Source organism: Gallus gallus, chromosome 3 (assembly GCF_016699485.2).
Source record: "Gallus gallus isolate bGalGal1 chromosome 3, bGalGal1.mat.broiler.GRCg7b, whole genome shotgun sequence".
NCBI lineage: Eukaryota > Metazoa > Chordata > Aves > Galliformes > Phasianidae > Gallus > Gallus gallus.
In genome coordinates this window covers 18503264-18523173 of record NC_052534.1, presented here as the reverse complement: position 1 = coordinate 18523173, position 19910 = coordinate 18503264, and the positions used below count along the sequence as shown (strand labels likewise).

Genomic DNA, 19910 nt, shown 5'->3' with positions numbered 1-19910 from the left:
AAACATTTTTTTTTCCTCAGAAAATTTAAGTAGCCACAAGACACACTGTAACTTGTTTTTAATGCCTTACAAGGAATATACTATGACAATACTTCCCCTTAGACCAGCCGTATGGGATGAAGGCTTCTACTAGCTCCAAGCAGTTGTAGAAAAGAAGAGAGTTGAACCAAGTCCTTCAGTTTCCTCCCCACATCTCAGAGGATACTAATTTTACTTCACCTGCCAGTTTCAGTCATCAACTTAAAACTCATCTGGACTCAGAAAGAACTGCATCTCATTTTGTATCATATCCACAGTTTATAACAACTTTTTGTAATTTGTATAAGGAATGATGACCAAGAAGTTCCCTCTTCAGCATAAAGAATTTTGGTGCCTTCATGGCACTGTTAGGGAAGTGCTATGGAATGCAGGACTTTATACAAAAGAACATCTCATCACTGTGCCAAGATACCTGAGCCAGAAGGCATTTAACTTGGATCTCAAGCACTGAATGAAATCAGGTTGAGGGTTTTGTCCATCACATACAGCAAAAAACAATTTAGTACAAAATCCTAAGTTCTGTGCACAGTGACATATTTTGCCATTAGCTTCAACATTATTCTGTTAGTTGCTGAAGGTATTGTAATACAGTGTTCCTTCGCATTAGAATGAAGAATTACATTACACAGGAGTAAGTGATGGCAACTGAGCAGTAGAGAGTGAAGACAGAAAACCATCCCTGGAGGGATTCGAGGCAAGGCTGGATGTGGCACTGGGCAGCCTGGTCTAGTGGTTGGCGACCCTGCACATAGCAGGGAGGTTGAAACTAGGTGATCATTAAGGTCCTTTTCAACCCAGGCCATTCTATGATTCTATGAATCACAGCCATCATTTCCTAACTTGAACTATTGTGGATTAGTGAACTGTCATCTTAGGAGTAGTTGCTGTGGGGGGTAGGAAATGGCAACTCTTTCCAAGATCAGATTTATGACTCTTCTTTACAAGAAGCTGCAAGCTTAACAAAAACAAACAAACAAAAAAAACCCAAACAACTCAGCATCCCACATAACTGGAACCTCAGACTAATAATAAAATGCACAGCAATGCACAATAAAATGCAGAGATATAGAAAAGGTCCTCAGAAAGAAAAAAAAACCACAACACTTTGGTCACAGGCAAAAGAGAGAAGGAAATAGAAAAAAAGAAAGGCACAGTTCTTTCTCACCTCAGTGTGTTCCAAAAGGTTTGCACCATACAACCCAGCAGAAGCAGCAACTCTAGCCAGGTAGCGAACTATTGAATTCACATTGGTAAATGAAACATGCCTGAAAAAATATGCAAAATAAAGGCATATTAAATTACCATATCCAGTTCAATTTCACCTGTATATGCAGTTGAAAATGTGTAATGCTCATCTCTACAGTCTCACACAGGTGTAGTTCACAAAATAATAGCTCTAAACGCTTCTAAACAAGCACTGACATCATCAAGGAGTTCCTGTAAGTGTTCTGTTCCTCTCATTTTCAGTGACTGAATGCTACACTTCAATTTGTCTGAACAAGCTTTGTTTCTGTCTCTGCTACTACCTTCCTTACAAACAAGTTATCTGCCTCCTGCTACACATATTTCATCCTTTATAAACTTAAGAGGAATTTTTGATAGCACAGAAGAAGTCTTGCAAAGATCAATGAAAATCCTGAAAAAGAGATAAAAGGCTCCTTGGTGCAGTAATAATTACAACAAGTCCCATTTCTGATACAAATGGATCATACAGTCACCCTAGGTTAACTGCACTAAAACCTAACGAGCATAGCTTATTTGTGAGGTTTTCTTTGCTTCTAGCTTTTCAAACTCCTGGCATCTACTATTAAGATCCTTAAATTGTTATTAAAAACAAGACCTATGGGGGAAGGGAATTATTATATACAAAGTATGTCCTGTTCTCATTTCATCATGCTGCCAGACTTGAAAGAAACTTTTCCAGAGAAACAAGACATCTTTAATATATTTGCATCTACAGAAAGTTTGTAAAATAATGTTTTTGTCTTCACTAGTTCATACTAAAACAAATGCCCTTGATTACTTAAGCAAACTATTACAACCACTGTATCTACCTCCCAAAATAAAAAATAAATAAATAAATAAATAAAGGTCTGGAATATCCCAAGTGAATTTCAAGTCATGCCAGAATAAGATGGCTTCAGCAGAATTGATGCCATGAAATCCATTTACCAGAAGCATTACTTGAGATCTGAGTTCAGCTGATGCTTCTTAAGTTACAGATATACTTTTAGCAGGCTTTAAAATAAAGAATCAATTTTTTGTAATGATTGTGCAACTAAGCAAAAGAAAATTAATGCAATATTGAGGTTTGGAATAACTTCTTAAACATAATCCAATACCAGAAGAGATGAAACTAATGTAGAAAAAAATGCCACCTGATGGAACTGTGAATCTAGATCTTATTCACCTGGGACCAAGGAGCAAAGTAGCTTTTGAGCTTTTGCTTTCCACTTCTGACCTTTTCCATAACAGCTAAAATGAGTGTTTTTGCAATGCAGTGGGAGAAAGGTGTGGTAACATAAAACTAATAAATTTAATAAAATTTAGATAACATTGCTCTTTCATAGCTAAGTATACAATAATATTCCAGCATCATCTTGAAATGATAGCTTTTATACCACAGGGCAAAAGACAATACGTAAGAATAGAAATGATAACGATGAAAGAACTCTCATTTGAGTTTAAGCCTAATGTTTTAACAGAAAATAGAAACAGCAACCAGTACCACAGTCATTAGGTTTGAAGACTGTCAAGCAGCCCGTGCTTTCATTTTCTGCCCAAGTATGTATACAGTGACAAGCTCACTCTCTAGGGTTATAATAGAGTGGAAAAGACCAGCTGCTGTTAACATGTAAGGATCTCCACAACATAACATAAGGATCTCACACAACATAAACATAAGGATCTCACACAACATAAACATATTATGTTTGCTTTTACAATCATTCTAAAGCCATGCAGGAATACTGGCTTATGTTTCACTGGTAACTTCAAGAGCATCTTCCATGGGAATAACTCGTAAAATATGAGCAAGTCTGCTTTTTGGAAGATCAGGGGAAAAAATCTGTGGTTCCCAATCAAGTTTTTCAGTACCTACTCAAAACTGTAGTTAAAATGAATGATTCTGAATTCTGAACAGTATTATCATGCTTGATAATACATTCAGGGACAAAAATGCATCCCTTACTGTTGATACTAGATTACCAGAGATACCACTGCTATGTCAGTGGCATTTAAATATTGGGATGTCTTCTCATATTATATCCAGACATCTTACATGATACGGAATCTGAGATTACAATGCAGTTTTCCCAAACCAAAAGAATTAGTGCTGCATTTCTGATATGCACATGATGCTATAAAGATCATGAAGATCTCCCTCCCACCCCAAACTTGAAAATACTTATTGCAATAACAGCTTCAGTTTTCGAAGGTCATACATTAGCTTTCTACAAAAATTTCTAAGAGTATTTCCACATGAGGCAGATGGATACACTGGATAGTGTGGTACAGTTATTTAGCACTTTTCTAGTTGGAAAGATAACACCATTCACTTATATGCACGAGTGACCACATAACAATGCCACATAAGCTTTAAAATTAATTCTATCACATATGTATGAGTGCAAGGAATCACGTATACCACTCTTACATAGTAAAAAATAGCCTTACTTTTGATAACTCACGGTACATCAAAAAAGGCAAATACCTCAACAACAGTGAGACAACAGTAATGCAGTCATTAATAAAAGTACTCTTCTCCTACCAGGAAAGGTTTCTGTCAGTGTTACAACCATGTGATTTTTAAAACTGCTGACCCAAAGCAAAAAGAAGAGATGCAAAGTCACTTACTCAGATACACGAAGGATGGTTTCCTTGCCTTCTTCCACTGAAATTTTGACATCATTCTTCACAAGCTCCACTGTCAGCAGAGCTCCTTTAAAAAACAAGAGACAAACATATTCATTTCTCTTCCAGTAAAAATATCTTTCACAGCAGCAACAAAACAGCTATGCTTCTCAGCTAATTTGACAAAGCGACTGAAGTGCTCCTTCAAGTAAGATTGCTCGGGAAAGAAATCGATGTTCAATCTCATATGCAGGAGAATTATTCTTGGCAACCCTCGTGGTTTAAAATTGATAATGCCCAGTATACAGTAATCTGCAGTGCGCTCAGCAACTGTCAGCTGCAATTCATTGTGCTTCCTAAGAGTACTGTAGAAATGAGTTCTGTCCCTGAGTACATGAAGAGATCATAATCAAACTGTTTCACCTGAATGGTATCAAAGAGTACACCGCCACAGCCCTGACAATATTTTTAACACAATTTAATGCTTATGAAAAGATTTACCAAGAAATTCTATTCAAGACAAACAAAAGAAACTTAGACAGGCTCCTCAGAGTAGTTCACCAGTGACAGTGCAGAAATAAAAGATCTTCTAAGGCTCTTCACCAACTGGAGGACAGCTCTGTCCATATCCAAAGTGGCTCAACGCAACCTGCTCAGATCTCGATGCTCCATAGCACAGTGGAACAGCTTGAAGCATTAAAGCACTAAGCTAACGTGGCTGCATTATTTCTGGGCTGGCTCTGCTCCAGACCCAGCCTGCTGAGCTGGAGGAGAGGAGCCTGTGTTCGTGTGCTTTGTTCACAAGCACGTACAAAGACAGCAAGCTTTGCACGGGCATTACTTCAATGAAAGTAGCCAGAGGGCTGTGCTGTAGGTCTGGAAGGGCATCTAAGCAACCTGTTACTCTCTTAGAATTACAGTATCATTATAGTTGGAAAAGACCACTAAGACCATTACGCCCAACCCACCTTGCTTCCTAACCCACGTCCCTCAGTGCCACATCCACATTTTTGAACCCCTCCATGGACAGTGACTCCACCACCGCCCTGGGCAGCCTGTGCCAGTGCCTCATTGCTCTTCTGGAGAAGAAACTTCTCCTAATACGCAACCTGAAACCTTGCTGCACGTTTCACCTTCCCTGAGAACAACACAGAGACTGCCCAAGGCCGATGGTGTGTAAGCTACTAATACGCTGCCCTAGATACAAGTCACAGGAGCCAGAAGCTCCCAGCTCCCACCTCAGCGCAAACACCTCCTGTGGCATTAAGCTCGTGCCAACACTACGCCAACGTCCTTCCACCCCTGTTATCCACACGTGAAAGTCAGGGTGACATCGCTCACGCAGTCCATCTGAAAGGCCTGCAAGTACGCCAACAGCGCGGAAACGCTTTGGAAATGACAAGGATTAGACTCGGCGAGCCGTGTAATTAATACTAGGGACATTAATAGCTATCACACGCCTCCCAGCGCAGCCATGATGAGTAGCACGGAGGAGGCAGGAGTGGGACGTGCGCTCGGCCGCCTCGTACAAACGCCGCCAACGTGCTTCGCTCGTAAGATGCAACATTTCTGACATCATTACATAATCCCCTCTACTAAACCTCCAGTGCCACTTCTCAGCTGCAAAAACAAATGCTCCACAGCCCCTACACTCGCAGCTCAGACCGTGCCGCTGCTTAGAGAACAAATGAGGGGAAACAAGCAGCCCGAGGACAGGCCGGGCAGAGGCTGCCCCTCACCGCCCGCCGGGGAGCGGCCGCTCGGCGTGCGGAGCCCGTAACTGCTCCGCATGATGCAACGCGGCGGCACCTTGCGCGACCCCAGGCACCCCGAGGGAAGGAGGAGGACGTAGGGAAAGGGAGGGCCCGGCCCGCGCTTACCGAGCGGGGGGCTGTCCGCCTGCACCGTGAGGCTCAGCGCCGCCATCCCCGCCGCCACGCCGGAACCAGAGGAGAGAGCAGAGAGGGGCGGGGCGGGGCGGGTGGCGGCGCCAGCGCGGCGGCCCCGGCGTGGCGGGGAGGAGCCGGCGCGTCACTTCCCGCAGCGGGACGCGCATGGCCGCTGCTGTCCGTCGTGGCTGGGCCTTTCTCCGAAGCTTTGCTCGGGTTATCCGCCAGCATTCTTAGGGTTGGGCTCTGAGGGGAGCAGTAGGGTTCTTCTGCAGCTTTTATGTCACGTAAGCAAATAAAAAAGAGCACAGAATCATCGAGTCATTAAGATTGGAAAAGACTTCTGAGGTGATCGTGTCCAGTCGTCAACACATCCCCACTGTGCCCTCAGAGCCACATCTCCACAGTTCTTAACACTTCCAGGGATGATGACTCCACCACCTCCGGGCAGCCACTGCCACTGCCTTACTGCTCTCAGATAAGAATCACACAGAGTTTACCCTGTGCTGTATTTCCCACATAGAAGCCTAGCAGTGGATCAGCCCGGTCTCTGAATTAATTACAAAACGACTGCGCTAGCAGTTTTCTGCAGGAGGCAGGCTCTGGCTCACACTGTTGCAAGGACATTGTGGTGTCCCTGTGCTTTTTTCCACTCTGTCTTACAGCACCGATTTGCTGGCAGAAGAGCTCTCAGATGCACGATTGGTGGAGCGTGGCAGTGGGACAGCCAGACTAGATGATTTCCAGAAGCCCCTTCCATCCCCTACGGTTCTGTGATTCCGTGTGTGACTGACCTTCTCTGCCAGCCCGAGTCCTGCTTGACTCCTGCCATTGAGTTACACTGTACATCTTCTGTATATCTGCCTGTATTCCAGTTCCCATGAGCATAGGAAACAGCTTCATGCATAAGTCCATTTAAGCATTGGATGGTGTATGCTCTACACCCAGTGAAGCAACCATAAACGAGCACGGAGATCAATGCATACATCAGATGTTAGATAAATTAACACTGTAAGCACACAGGTGAGTGTTACTAGCAGTAGGTTCTGCATGTGACTTTACCTTTGAATGACTATTACAAGGAAAGACTCATTAGCACAGGTTTTGTCTTGTCTGTAAATCATTCTACATCTCATTTTAAATTGTTTCACAAACTCACATAGCAATTATGAAGTGAATACTAAAGTAGCCAAGGATCCTGGAGGGATGAGAATTACAGAATCATAGAATCATTGAGGCTGGAAAAGACCTTTAAGCTCAGCAAGTCTGACCAACCCATCCCCACCGTGCTCACTAACCACGTCCCTCAGTGTCACACCTCCACATTTCTTGAAGACCTCCAGGGACAGTGACTCCACCACCCCGCTGGGCAGCTTGTGACAGTGCATTATCAGTCTTTCTGAGGAGAAATTTCTCCTAATGCCCAACCTGAGCTGGATGTATAACCGAGTCTGAAAATTAATCTGTACTTGCTAGGTGGTTCATACCTCAGTCACAATCAGCCTGTGGAATGACTAAAGTTATAAGGAGCCAAAATATGAGGAAGGCTCTAATTAAAACAGGCTGAATCTGTCTTATGTGCTCTTACTAGTCATACTAGAAGACAGGTAGGCTCTAGATGAAAGGATTAGAAGCATGTGTTGTTCCTCTGTGTGCAGCTTTTAGTGTAATTACAGCATCATAGACTGGCTGATGATAGGGCAAGTGACAATCTTGCTAATTTATCTGTAAACGTTGTAAGGATAAGCTGTGCTCACTGAGGAAAGAGCTTCCTCAGTTCCTTTCCCTTGTTTGCACATGAGGAAACTGGGAACTCTTCAGCAAGAGTTGTCCCATTCATATCATCTGGCATTAAGATGTTCCTGCTTGCTTTAAGCCAGCTAGCCCTAATAACTAACAGAGCAAGCCTGGGGGTACTGCACTGAAGTCAGGTTGGTGTTACCAGTGTGAGGAAAAGATTGAATCCAAAGACTCTTGTATGCAGTTTGAAAAGCAAATCAGAGGTGTTAAAAACAAACGTATAACTTCACCACGGTTGAAAACTCAATTTTGAAATTTTCAGCTGTATGGAAATTGTATTTTTTGGTATATTACAGCTCAGAGCTAACTTAAAGACCCAGAGTGTGGTTATTTGGGGGACATCGCAGGGGTTTGGCTACTTTGCCATTCGTAGTGTCAGCAGGGGTTAAAAAAAAAAAGTCATGCTGGGAGGACTTGGATATTCAGGCATTGAGTAAGCAAGGACTGAGTTCAGGCACCCTGCCTAATACCACAGACCTGTGAGCTTGACAGGTGCCACTTTTCTATCCATAGAGAGAACAGAGAAAGAAAACAGCTGTGAGGTCCATGGGAACTGGCAGCCACTCATGGCATGCCTCACTATGAGTCACAGTCATTAATTAATGGAAGTGGCATTCTTCTTCTCTGCCTTCAAAATAACAAAGGACACTTTAAGCTGGCAGTTTGACAATTCAGGTTACAAATAGTTGTTCAGCAAAACTAAGTTGTTATTTCTGAAAGAAAGTCTTAGGTTTCCTCTGGTTAAGCTCAGTCTCCTGTCTTTTTCTGAGAGATAGTTGGATCACAGTAGCCTAATGAAGTATTACCCTTGGATTCTTTGGGACCAGAAAGTGTTTTTAAGTGTTTGGATCTGTTTAAAACTTTAGAATTTGGTAAGCAATTTTCATTCCTCCATTTATGCTTAGAAGCACATTGTGTTGCATATCTCTTTTGGGTACAATCAGTGCAAGATCTTGAGGCATTAAGAAAATCCAATAGCCTCACAGTATGATGGCAGCAGGTCAGGAGTGGGGGATGGGAGGAAACACAACACAACACTATTTCAGTTACACTTCGACTATTTCAAAGAAGTCATTTCACTAACTGGATGACTTCAAGCTGTTCCCTGCATGCAAGACCTCCTGTACTTAAGTTTCCTACTGCTATACTGAAAAAGAGAGCATCTCTGCTTGCATGTAACTTCACCTTGGTTGATACACAGCTTGAACTGATTGAAAGACAGTCTTTCAAAAAAGTGAGAGCAGGTAGAGGACAAGTTTGAGAGACTCACTAAGTCAAATAAAGTATATCATCCTAAAATAGTCTGATGAAATGATTACTATCAGCTGCCTAAGTTCAATGAATCTTATGCTGCAAAAATGGCTTTTAAATAGCTAAATGATCTTGAAACTAAGAAATACATAGAGCCCCCTAGATCTAGCTTAAAGCTACCACAGTTTTTCAAGATAGAGACAACCACAGTGTACACTAAAGGCTGCTACACATATATGACAGAAGTCCTGAAAGAAATAAATTGCTTCAGAAATTGTTTGCATTTAAAGGAGAATCTTGGCCTATAACTATAAGGGAAGCCAAACAAAAACCAAGCCAACTTTACTTCATCCTCAAATACATGCATATAAAGATCACATTTCACTTCTAAGAATCAAAACCATCCACTTTTATTATAAATGTGATCATCCATCCATTTAAGTTCCTACTCCATTTGTATTTAACCCAACAAAATCTTGTTGAGTATGTTTGAGAAAAAACACTGAACAAAATTTGGTAGATAAGTTAAAATGAATTTGTGCCCTGAATACTAAGATGACTTTTGGATTATATTGTTATGATTAGCAGTACATTAACCACAGTCATACCACATGGAATGAATACTCTATTTCCAAAGAATATGGAAAACAAACATAGAAGAAACGTAGTTACTACAGTATTTGCTAAACATAGCAAAACAATCTGATCCAACCGTAGACAGTCTGCTGGTAATTTGCAAATTATTGAACAGCTTAATGTAAGAATTAGAATCAGATTCCGTAAAACAATTTCAAGCTCAGTTATCTTCTTTTTTTAATTTTTCTACAATCTCACCTTCTCAACTTTCCAGGCCAAGTGAAGACACTTTGTGCTTTAAGGCACAAGAGATTGTTTAACTGTGTTAGGAATACGACTGGCATAATAGTCATAATTTCTCAAAGTGGCAAGGACCCCAGCTGAATTCATGTGTTTTACTTCTTTGTTATACTGAAAGGAGTTTCCATGGATATCAGTTATCTTGCCTGCAAAACAAAGAAAAAAAAATATTCCAGTAAAAAGGAGTTGGAGAGAGAGAATCTAATTTATTAGTACAAGTGATAATATAAAACAAACAAACAAAAAAACCCCAGTGTTTGAGGAACTTGTACCTGTCCTTAGATGTGAAATTTAATTTTTTCTCCCAGTTTGTGCACAATAGGTTTTTCTCAGTTGATAACTAAATAACTAATCAGTTTGGTTTCCTATCAGCAATACTTAAAATTCCTCGTTTCTGGAAAACTACAGCTACTGCTTATGGATAAATTAAAATGCTTCCTGAGTAGATCATATATTAGCAGTTGATAGATAGAAAGTAAAATCCTGAGTTTAAGTAAGAGTCAGGGTATGTGTGTACCACCAACTCTAGTATAATACAGAAATACCCCAGCTGGTCTTAAATGTGTTTCTGGAAATCACTTAGCAAGAGCAACACAGACCCTTATGCAAGCTAATTTAACCACGAGATACCTGCATAACAAAGAGGCTAAATACAGCACTGTGCTGCCCCAGATTGGTTGTTTTTTTGTGCCTGAGTTAACCTGCTTAGAGCTATCCCAGTTCTGAACACTGTACTGTAGACTACAGAGGAAATAAATAAATGATGTTGTTATGAAGCCCCTCGTTCTATCCACAGTGGGGGAGTTGCTACTACATGATCTTTTAAGGTCCCTTCCAATCTAAACCATTCTATCATCCTGCATAATTTGTTGCCCCTTTGAAGTTGCTGCTTATTTTAAAGGGCTCAAAGCCCCCTAGTGAATCAAGATCACTTAAAAATACATACATACAGTCACTCTTCTTCCCAAATACATGTTTTATTTTTTTTTCCTGTGATAAGTATAAATAACCTATATTGATGCCATTTCACTTATCTTGGAAAGGATTTTGAATGCTATTAACTTACCTCCCACTGCATGTAAAATAGCTTCAGGTGCACAGGTATCCCACTTCTTGCATCCAGGACTGGCAAATACATAAGCAGATGCTTTGCCTTCTATGAGTTGAATGATCTGTTATGAATAGAGATTGGCAATCATTTCGAAGGATCTAGACATTTAGAAGCAGGGAAAAAAATAACACCAGGAAACAGGGCTTGGGATCAGTTTGTTAGTGTTAGAAAATGAGATCCTCTCAGGTTTAATTATACATATGTATATATTTATGAGCATTAAGAAAGATACACTCTATTACCATCATCCTGAATGATCTATTTTTGTGATTGTTATAAATACAGTCTGAAGGATGAAAATCTGCTTTTCATTTCAGAAACAAAATTTCCTATCTTGTAGTACTTAAAAAGAAAAAATGGAAACTGGCTTTGTGTTATCTTGGAGCCATTTGGGCCTGTGCATGTGTTGGAGAAAAGAGGCAGGACAGTCTGTTTTTGACAAAAGTGAGTTTTCAAAATAGCAGCACAATTACCTGTATGCAAAGAAGGTTTGCAAAGGAGATATCGCTTTGTGCTGTTCCTATTTTTATCCTTAGATATTTGCTTCTAGATAGTTGGAGCAATAGCCTTACTATGTTTAAAATGTATTCTCATTTAGTCATTTTGAATCTTTTTATAAATTTTATTGCATCTCCCAGAAACAGGATACAAATGAAGATGGACCTCAGCCATGACCAGCACAGCCCTTGTTACAAATCTGTCTGTACTGACTCTTGAGTCCCTACTTCATGGCAGACTAAAAGCTAAAGGAAGAGAAGTTGTGCTTGGAACAGAGGAGGAAATGCACAAATGTTTTCATTCAAAATTCTGTTTCCTTTTCCAAAGATATAACCTCCCAATCAAACCAAAAGATTTTGAGTTTTCATACCTTGTTTCCTGCTCCTCCAACTCTGATAACGCTGTCTGGGTTCAAAGCACTGATGCAGTCGTTTACCAGAGTACTGCCATGCGAACGGGTGGTAACAATGATGTGTTTCCCAGCTGGTACTTCTGTGAGCTGAAATCCAAAAGCACCTATGCCCAGGACTCCCCAAATTGTCCTGCCCAGTACAGCATCAGCTCCTGCCTATGGAAAGGTCCAGATGATGGTTAACAACAGTGACCAGTGTTTAAAGCACAAATGGAAAAGAGTGGCTAGACACATCATTCCATCTTGGAGAGTGTATTATTAACACTGAGATACATTTAAATCGGGGCACTTAAAAAGAAGTACTCTACAGCTCAGGCAGAGGAATCAGAGTGCCTCAGCTCTCTTTTCATCTATGGCAACGACACATTGTACAACCTTCAGGAGGTTGTTTACTGTTTTCTCATCTGTGAAATTATGGTGATGCATGACATTCTGCTTCCCATGATTAAGAAACTAATATCTGCATAATTCTCTTTTTAAGGCACAATCTGTTACTGATATCTTCATTGTCATTTTTATACATTTTATGATATAGACGTTGAACATGTAGGGTCAGCTGATGTACATTCTATTAGCTCAAGAGATTTTTCTTTATATCTACTAAGTTTAATAAATCAGACTACATCCTGAGGTTATTCCTGTTAACACAGGTAATGTGTATTAATCTCAATACATGCAAATGTTGTAGGTTGGCCATCTTGGACTTAAATCTGAGATGTGGCCTGATGCACTCTAACCTATCTACCACTGATAGGTTTATTTATGGCTTCAGATTTAGGGCAGTTACCACATATCAGATTTTATGTATTTAGTAAAGAATCTGTAGCTTAGACTGTAAAAACACGGACATATACTTATTTATCAATAGGAATCTTTTATGTACTGTATGAACGTGTACAGTACATATGTGATGTATACTGTGATACTACACAAGCCTCAAGATGCACTTTAACTGTTACTGGGTCCCTGAGATTCAGTTCTTGGAAATAAACATTAAAAACTTGGTGTACATAAAATAAAACAAAAATTCCTTATGTTACAACATTAACTGCAATACACATTGCTTTCCGGGTGAAAGTTTGCTAACTGGAAATATCACAGAAGAAACAATTAAAAATCACCTAGCACTCTCAAACAAATCAATACATTTAATACCTCATAGTTGTAATATGGCTGGTTAATAACTCCTGCTATTGCTTTGCCTCCATAAGCAATCCCAATGAGGACAGTGACATGGTCAAGGAGACCTGTACAGAAATAACGTGAAGGTAGTTATACTTGAAAAATAGAAAGTATTAGCTGAATAAGTAAATGAAAGTAAACCTCCAATAAAAGTCCATGAATTGATATGCAAGATGGTATCTTAAAAATGCAAATACTAATCAGGATTTTCTGGTGTAATAGGTTGTTTGATATAATGCAATCTTTTTAGCCTCAAGGTCTTCAAAGTATGCCCCAGATAGAATTTCTCTAGTGTGAACTATGCTCTAATTAACACATAATGAGAAAAGTTGAAAGGTACATCTACATAATGACATGCGATGATATTCTTCTACAAATGGGAGTCTAGATTCTTCGGTGGTCTTCAGAAACAGCAATTTTATGGCAATTCTACATCTCTTCCCTTTAAAACTGGGGAAAAAAATATAACTAAAAGATTTGACATTGTATGGGAACTGTTGAATCACAGCCTGAACCTCTGATTGACCACCTGAGGCAAGCACTGAGTCAACCATGGGAGCACAGGTGAAGGCAATTCACCCCATTTAAGGGCTGACTGCCACTAAGGAAAGATCTCTCTCTGGAGATCACTCCTTGTGGAGTTTCTTGTGAGCCTACAACACCAGTAAGCACTTCCATTAATCTATGATTATCTTTTCCAACATGATAATCTTACTAAGCCTAACTTCTCTGTATACTTACTGATCATCCAATACTTTACAACATCTGTATTCTTATTGACCTTACAGATGTTAATCAACTAAAAGATGCAGCAGGAAATTAGGGCAAGGTTTTGGCATATGTTTTATGAAGTTTTCGTTTGTTTTTTTTTTCCTTACTGTAAAGTATATTTCTATGCACACAAATTGGGCTTTTCTGTGAATGATTTCTTTCCATAACCAAATAATAATGATTCTGGGAGAAGGGTTTTATTTTATTTTGAAATGACTACAAATACAACTACATCATTTGAGTAGTTTGAAGAGAAAAATGCACATGTAATTAAGCATATGCTTGTATGAACAGGCGATTTAATTCTCCAGTTCAAAGTATGTATGAAAATGTAAACTGATTTGACTAAAAACTTTTTAAGACAATCTGCCAGCAATTAAAGGCAGCCCTTTGTTCCCTGAACTGACAAAAACTGGTAAGAACTTGATATCCCATCAGGAATATTCTACACCTGTTAGGACTGAGAGTGATGGTTAAAAATTTCCATTGCACTTGCAAAGTACAGAAACAAAGTCAGCCTTATGAAGTAACATTACATGTAACTTCTATCATCAAACAATATACATGTACGCTGTACTTTACTGCATTGCGGTAATTTCTTGAATCAGCAGAACTGAGAAGCCAACCTTCAGTGTACTCTTTGGTGCCATCCAAAGGATCAACCCATATCACAAGCTGTTAAAAAAAAATAAAGAACAGCATAAACAAATACAAATAATGTAGTTAAACATGCAAAGTATATATATAGTTTATTTTAGTGCTTTTATTTCCTTACAAAGGTAAGGAAATAAATACATTCAAGTTTTTCAATCAATGATATGACTGAAACCTACATTATTAGTATTTTACAGAAAATCTAAAAAAAATAATGAGAGCTTGTTAGCAAATATCTTTACAGAGGTATCAAGGCTTAAATTAAACATGGAAATGACATCCTCACATCCAAAGTCAGTTCAATTTAAAAAATTTGAATCAGAAGCAAATTTCCATTTCTCACTATTGCACAAAGGGATACTCAATGTTTCCAGCTCTAGAATTGGGATACTCGTGACTACATGAGTATCGTGTATGAGTAACAGGCCAAAAAGAGAAACTGGCAACACTGAAATCATTTTCTTTTCTGTATAGGTTTTTAGATAAAATCAAAGCAATATAGATAGAGGAGTGTAAAGTACAAAGTCATGTGTGTAAAATTACCTCTTCCTCTTTAATTCCTGTGTACTGAGCAGGACAAGATTTCTTTAGTATTTCTTCACAGTAGCCATCTTCAATTAATTCCTCATTTACTTCTTCAGGAGGTAGTTCCTACGAAAAGGAGTCCCAGAATTATTACAAAAAGGTGCTGCACTCACCTCAGTTTGCCTTAGAGCTGTTGATTTGCTTGCAGCTTACTTGACAAAGGTAACGTACTGAAAGATAAAATGGGATAGATTCCTGGTGGCTTTTTTTTCCCCTGCAAAGAGATGATCTTCTAAAACCTTGCAAAGTATATTCCACCGCAAGTTACAGCAAGCTACATTGTTAGTATGAAACAAATCAGGTACGTACTTCTTCTCCTATGATTGTTGCTTTGGGAAACTTCCGTGTCAGTGAAGCACAAATGCTCATTTGTACCAGTCGGTCAGCTTTGGTCTGCAAGTCATTGGCTCCACTCTGTCAAAAGGAGGATAAGAATTCATGTACTTCAAAACATAATAAAAACAGAAAAATGGCCTTCTAGCCTTAATCTTCATGAAACTGCTTATATCTTATTTGGTGACATAAAATTTCTTTATCCAGCTACAGAAATTAACCACAGAAATGGAAGATAGTTATGAGTTTCTTTTTTGTATGCTCCAAGCCTAGTCCATCCCTTATCCAATTGCCTACTCTCATAAGACTTGATATTTAAGTTTTCTCTGGAAAGCCCTGCTTATCCTCTAATATAATACATTTTGGTTGAATTTGGTGCTTAATTCAGACCTCGAAAGATCAAATTATTGCAGATGATCTCCTTGTTTCCATGACACATGAATAAAAACAGTATAAAGTAGTTCTTCAAAATGGTCATCAATAGTATAAAATAGCTTGACAAAATGTCTTTGTAACAAAAAAGAAAAAGAAAAAAAACTGTAGAAGGGTTACAAAGAGAAGCAATATAAATGCTGATCTTAGAGTTGACTGGGAGGAAGTAAACTCTGAAAACCAGGAGAGGGAGTGGAGGAGCTACCTAAAAGTTCAGCTGTTCTTACACCACTTTTTCCTCATTGTGATAAACGGATGGGAGGTCATTGTTGTGAGGGAAATGGTGGAATATTCTATTCCTAACTTTTCAGAAGCTTTCATTCAATAAGGTTAGCCAGAATTGGTCTTCATGTTTGCTCATTGCAGAAAGAGGATGAATTGTGAGAACTTTACCTTCTTTTGCATATTTCTTCTCTCCAGATTCTTACTCTTGCACTCTCTCTTTTTCTTTCCCAGCCAAGTTTAATAAAAAGATTGCAGGAATTCTGAGATTGCTAACTCCACAAACAAGAACCCTTCCAGTGCTCACTGTCTTCAATCTGATTTTGAATGTTTGTAGTATTCATAAAAATAAGGTAGATGTAACCCCTGTTTTTATTTAGAAGCTATATCACCTGCTACTTTTGATAGCTTTTGTTATACTGTACTTGAAATTATTTACTTGATCTGAGTTCAAAATGTGCTGGTTTTATTATATTAGAAAATGATTGAGCAATCTTCATTTCACTGGGAAATAATATTAAAACTTTTGCTTTTTTTTTTTCTTTTAAGTGAAACTGATAAAAGCAAGCATTTATTTTTGTATTAAAATTACCTCAACCTAGCTAACTCTAAGAGAAAAAAGAAAGCTGGACAGGGACTCTTTATGAAAGAGTACAGCAACAGGACAAGGGGTAAAGTCTTTAAACTAAAAGAGGGTAGAATTTGATTAGATGTTAGGAAGAAATTCTTTACCATGAGAGTGGTATGACACTGACACAGGTTGCCCAGAGAGGCTGTGGGTGCCCCCTCCCTGGAGGCGTTCAAGGCCAGGCTGGATGGGGCTGTGAGCAACCTGGTTTAGAGGGAGGTGTCCCTGCCTATAGCAGGGGGTTGGAACTAGATGTTCCCGTCTAATCCAAACATTTCTATGATTCTATGAAATAATACCGATACTTAATGCAGCATATAATATTGTAGCATATTCATAAGGCTGGAACTACCTTCAAAGTTAATTCCACCAATTCTAGTACTGCAGCCAAAACCCAGATCCTGTTTCATCAGTGCAGTATACTAACTTAGAGCAAATTAAAAACATTGTGCAGATGACTGTCACTTCATGTTTGTTTTTTTTTCCAATCTAGAATAATTTTGAAACTCCAAAATAACTTTGAAAAGTATGACTTATTAGGAAAACTACGTTTCATTTTTGTTCTAAGAAATTAAACACTGTTTTTTCCTAATCCAAAATTACATGGCATAGTACGGTATTCTGTACTACGTATGTCAGAACACAGGTATGGAAATTAATGGGAAAGACGCATTATTATCAATTCTGCCATGCTATCCAAAGCTTGTGCTTCATGAGGGGGAATCAGGACAAAATCATGGTTTCTTTTCAGTGTCTGAACATCCTGTAGAAATACAATTTAAAAAGCAGTTCTCCTCCAATGCTCTTTCAATCCTTTAAAAAAGAATAGTTCTCGATTCAAAGAGGTGAAGTTTGGGATTGATCGTATTTCCTTCCCCTGTTATTGACCTTCAAAAACACCAGTTTGACTTGTATTTTGATAAGAGAAATGAAATCAAACCAAAGTTAAAGAAATACCTTCTCCACTATTCCCAGATCTCCTCCGGCCATTACTTTTCTAACAATTGTTGCAGCTTTTTCTGCAACAGAATACGCGGAGGCGACGACACGCATGAGCAGAGTTGGAGAAGCCATACTGAATGCTGAAAAGAAACAAAAAAGAAAACATGCACACTTACAGGGGTTGACAAGGAAAATATTTTACTTAACGTTCCAAGCAGATGCAGTTTGTTTAAGCTGAATAAGAAGAGGAAAGTGAACTACTTTCTGAGAGCAGTAATAGTAAGCTGTGACTTTTGAATACAATTAAGAGGTACACAGGGATATAGTACTATTTTAGACACAAATTTCTAATATCAACATACTGATATTGGAACTACCTTTCCTCACTTAACTGGCATTAAATAAAAACAAGCCAACAAAAAACCCCAACACAATTACAGCAGCAGAAATTCTTCATCATAAAGGCGATGAAAAAGTGCAATCTACACACAGCACTCATGTACTAAGTTCATTTTTCCAGTTCTGAACCTACAGAGTTCATTTGTGCTCAAATTCAAATACAAACTTACTGGACAGGATGCCAAGAGCAACGTTACCCTTTCTTATATTGTAAAGAAATGGGTTTTTGTACGTGGACTGATTGTGGACACAAAGTAGGCTAATGATGCAAACACTGCACATGCATGTGAAAATCTGTTCACCTAAATTTTACCATTCTTTCTATATTTGTTGAACTTCTCTTGATTTCCTTAAGAAAATCTATTATACCTGCATTCCTTTCCTCAACACTGTATGCCCTGTCATCGCATTGTCTTCTATGTCTGTTCCCCAGAACACTTCATTGCAATCCATTATGCCTTCAGTTCCCAAACTGAAGAGTAACTATAGCTGTAGCTAAGGGCCAGTAATCATCCTTTCCTCCCAGGTTTTCTCTGCCTTAGGAGTAAGAAGTACTGACAACCATTCTGCATTCTTTAAAATGCAGAGCTGATTGCTTTTTATGTTTTCCTATCTGTTCTTCTACTGCATGCTTTTTGAGTTGAGCTCACATACACGACTTACTTCCAGGTAAGACACTTGAGCACAGAGCTAGAAAAAACACAGTGGAAATAATTAATACCCGAACAGAAGACGATGAATACTAGGCTTCTTTCAGAGTCACAGACTGTTTGCAGCCATTGCAGCAAGTATTGCACAAGTCATTCTACAACCGTACAATATAGGTCACTGTACAACACACCTCCTTTCTTGCTTATCTACTCAGTATAACACAAGGTCTATAATATGGTCTACAGCTACTGTATATGACGTGACCCCAGTTTCACCTCTGCTTAGAGCAAATGCCAAGAGCAATGTTAGAGGTATCAAGATCGCAAATGTAGCTGGTTTTAGAACCTTCTCAGCATTTAGAAACATTGTATAGGTTTCTCTAAGAGTCAAAACTCTGAAGCTGAAAGAGTAGACTGATGGAGGAACTACACACACAAAAAAGCACAGTAGCTAATGTTAATTATTATTTACTGCTCATGAATGGGAGCAAAGTGCTCCAGACTCACATAGAATAGCCAAGGTCCAGCCCCACAGCTGTCTGTCTACAGGACAGGACAGGCAACAGCGGTCACAGGGCAGATTTTGGAAATGCTATCTGTGGCAAAGAAAAAAAAAGCAGCTGTGAAAGGGCTGAAAAGCTGCAGAGGAAATATGCATCACAGCCCATGGCAAGATGTGGTACACACCGCTACATGAAGTAAGTCGGCAGGAAGGAAAACTGAATGTAGTTTGCTCCCATTCTTACAGGAAACAAACTTACTTCCTCTCTGTAAGGAAATCTTTAAGTAACACCTACAATTCAAATATTCTCATTTATTCTTAATAAATATTTCTTAAAGAGAAACAGAAGCAGCGGGTTCAACACCACCTTCCCTAACACTGAGCAGCCAACGAAGGGCAGAAACGTTACTGCAACGAAGGCTGCCTTCTGTTTTCACAGAGCTGCACCTCTACCCTACATTCAGTGTTACAACAGCTCGCTTTGGACCAACAGGTTTTGGCTTTGACAGAACGTTTGCAAAGAGAAGCCACCTCCCGTTCTTAAATCTGAGCGTTATTTTCAAAGCACGGTTCGTAGGCAGTCCATCCTTTAGCCTAAGCAACCCAATCACGGAACATAGCTGAACAGAACTGAGTACCGCTGCCAAGTCAGCTCGCTTTTATAGCTATTCAAACAGACGTGTCCCGCAGTTCTAAGCACACCCTCCGACCTGAAAGCACTACCATACTCCAGCACGGCGGCCGTCAGCCCAGCCCAGCCGCTCGCTGAAGCGCCGACCCGCAGCCCCGCTCACCTCCACCTCAGCGCGGACGCCGAGCTCCCTCACGCTCCCTCACCTCCCGGTAACTCCGCCAGGAGGGCGGCTTCCCCCGCCCCGTGCC

General features: G+C 39.5%; 2 protein-coding genes across 10 annotated transcripts in view; both read right to left on the bottom strand.

The window, feature by feature from the left end:
- EPRS (glutamyl-prolyl-tRNA synthetase) overlaps nt 1-5858 on the bottom strand; it is a 37089-nt gene extending 31231 nt beyond the window's left edge. For 2 of the 5 annotated variants that reach the window (XM_040697048.2, XM_040697050.2), the window contains exons 1-3: nt 5562-5845; nt 3895-3979; nt 1205-1304 (exon numbers count right to left, since the gene is read on the bottom strand). In XM_040697048.2, coding sequence (XP_040552982.2) covers nt 1205-1304; nt 3895-3979; nt 5562-5817 — 441 coding nt within the window. In that variant the 5' untranslated portion in view covers nt 5818-5845. Of the gene's footprint in view, nt 1-1204; nt 1305-3894; nt 3980-5561 lie in introns of all 5 variants that reach the window. The other 3 variants (XM_015283649.4, XM_015283650.4, NM_001006398.2) reach the window with 2 other exon arrangements.
- Nucleotides 5859-9219: 3361 nt separating this feature from the next.
- BPNT1 (3'(2'), 5'-bisphosphate nucleotidase 1) lies at nt 9220-19905 on the bottom strand. 5 transcript variants are annotated; one of them, XM_015283647.4, is made up of 10 exons: nt 19866-19905; nt 19034-19122; nt 17493-17617; nt 15230-15334; nt 14879-14986; nt 14308-14356; nt 12884-12975; nt 11687-11884; nt 10774-10879; nt 9220-9853 (listed from the first exon to the last, which is right to left on the bottom strand). In XM_015283647.4, the coding sequence occupies exons 3-10, from the start codon at nt 17607-17609 to the stop codon at nt 9705-9707; spliced, it is 924 nt and encodes a 307-aa protein (XP_015139133.2). In that variant the 5' UTR covers nt 17610-17617; nt 19034-19122; nt 19866-19905; the 3' UTR covers nt 9220-9704. The 5 variants fall into 5 exon arrangements, with proteins under 5 accessions (XP_015139133.2, XP_040552981.1, NP_001012892.3 ...); XM_040697047.2 differs by having other exon boundaries at nt 19214-19882; NM_001012874.3 differs by having other exon boundaries at nt 19823-19882.
- Between the last annotated feature and the right edge of the window lie 5 nt (nt 19906-19910).

Coding starts and splice junctions, on each gene's coding strand:
- BPNT1 (XM_015283647.4), bottom strand. CDS start 17,609: ATGGCTTCTCCAACTCTGCTCATGCGTGTCGTCGCCTCCGCGTATTCT. Junction 14,357..14,878: donor CAGGAATTAAAGAGGAAGAG/GTAATTTTACAC, acceptor TTTTTTTAACAG/CTTGTGATATGGGTTGATCC. Junction 9,854..10,773: donor TATTTTACATGCAGTGGGAG/GTAAGTTAATAG, acceptor TTTGTTTTGCAG/GCAAGATAACTGATATCCAT.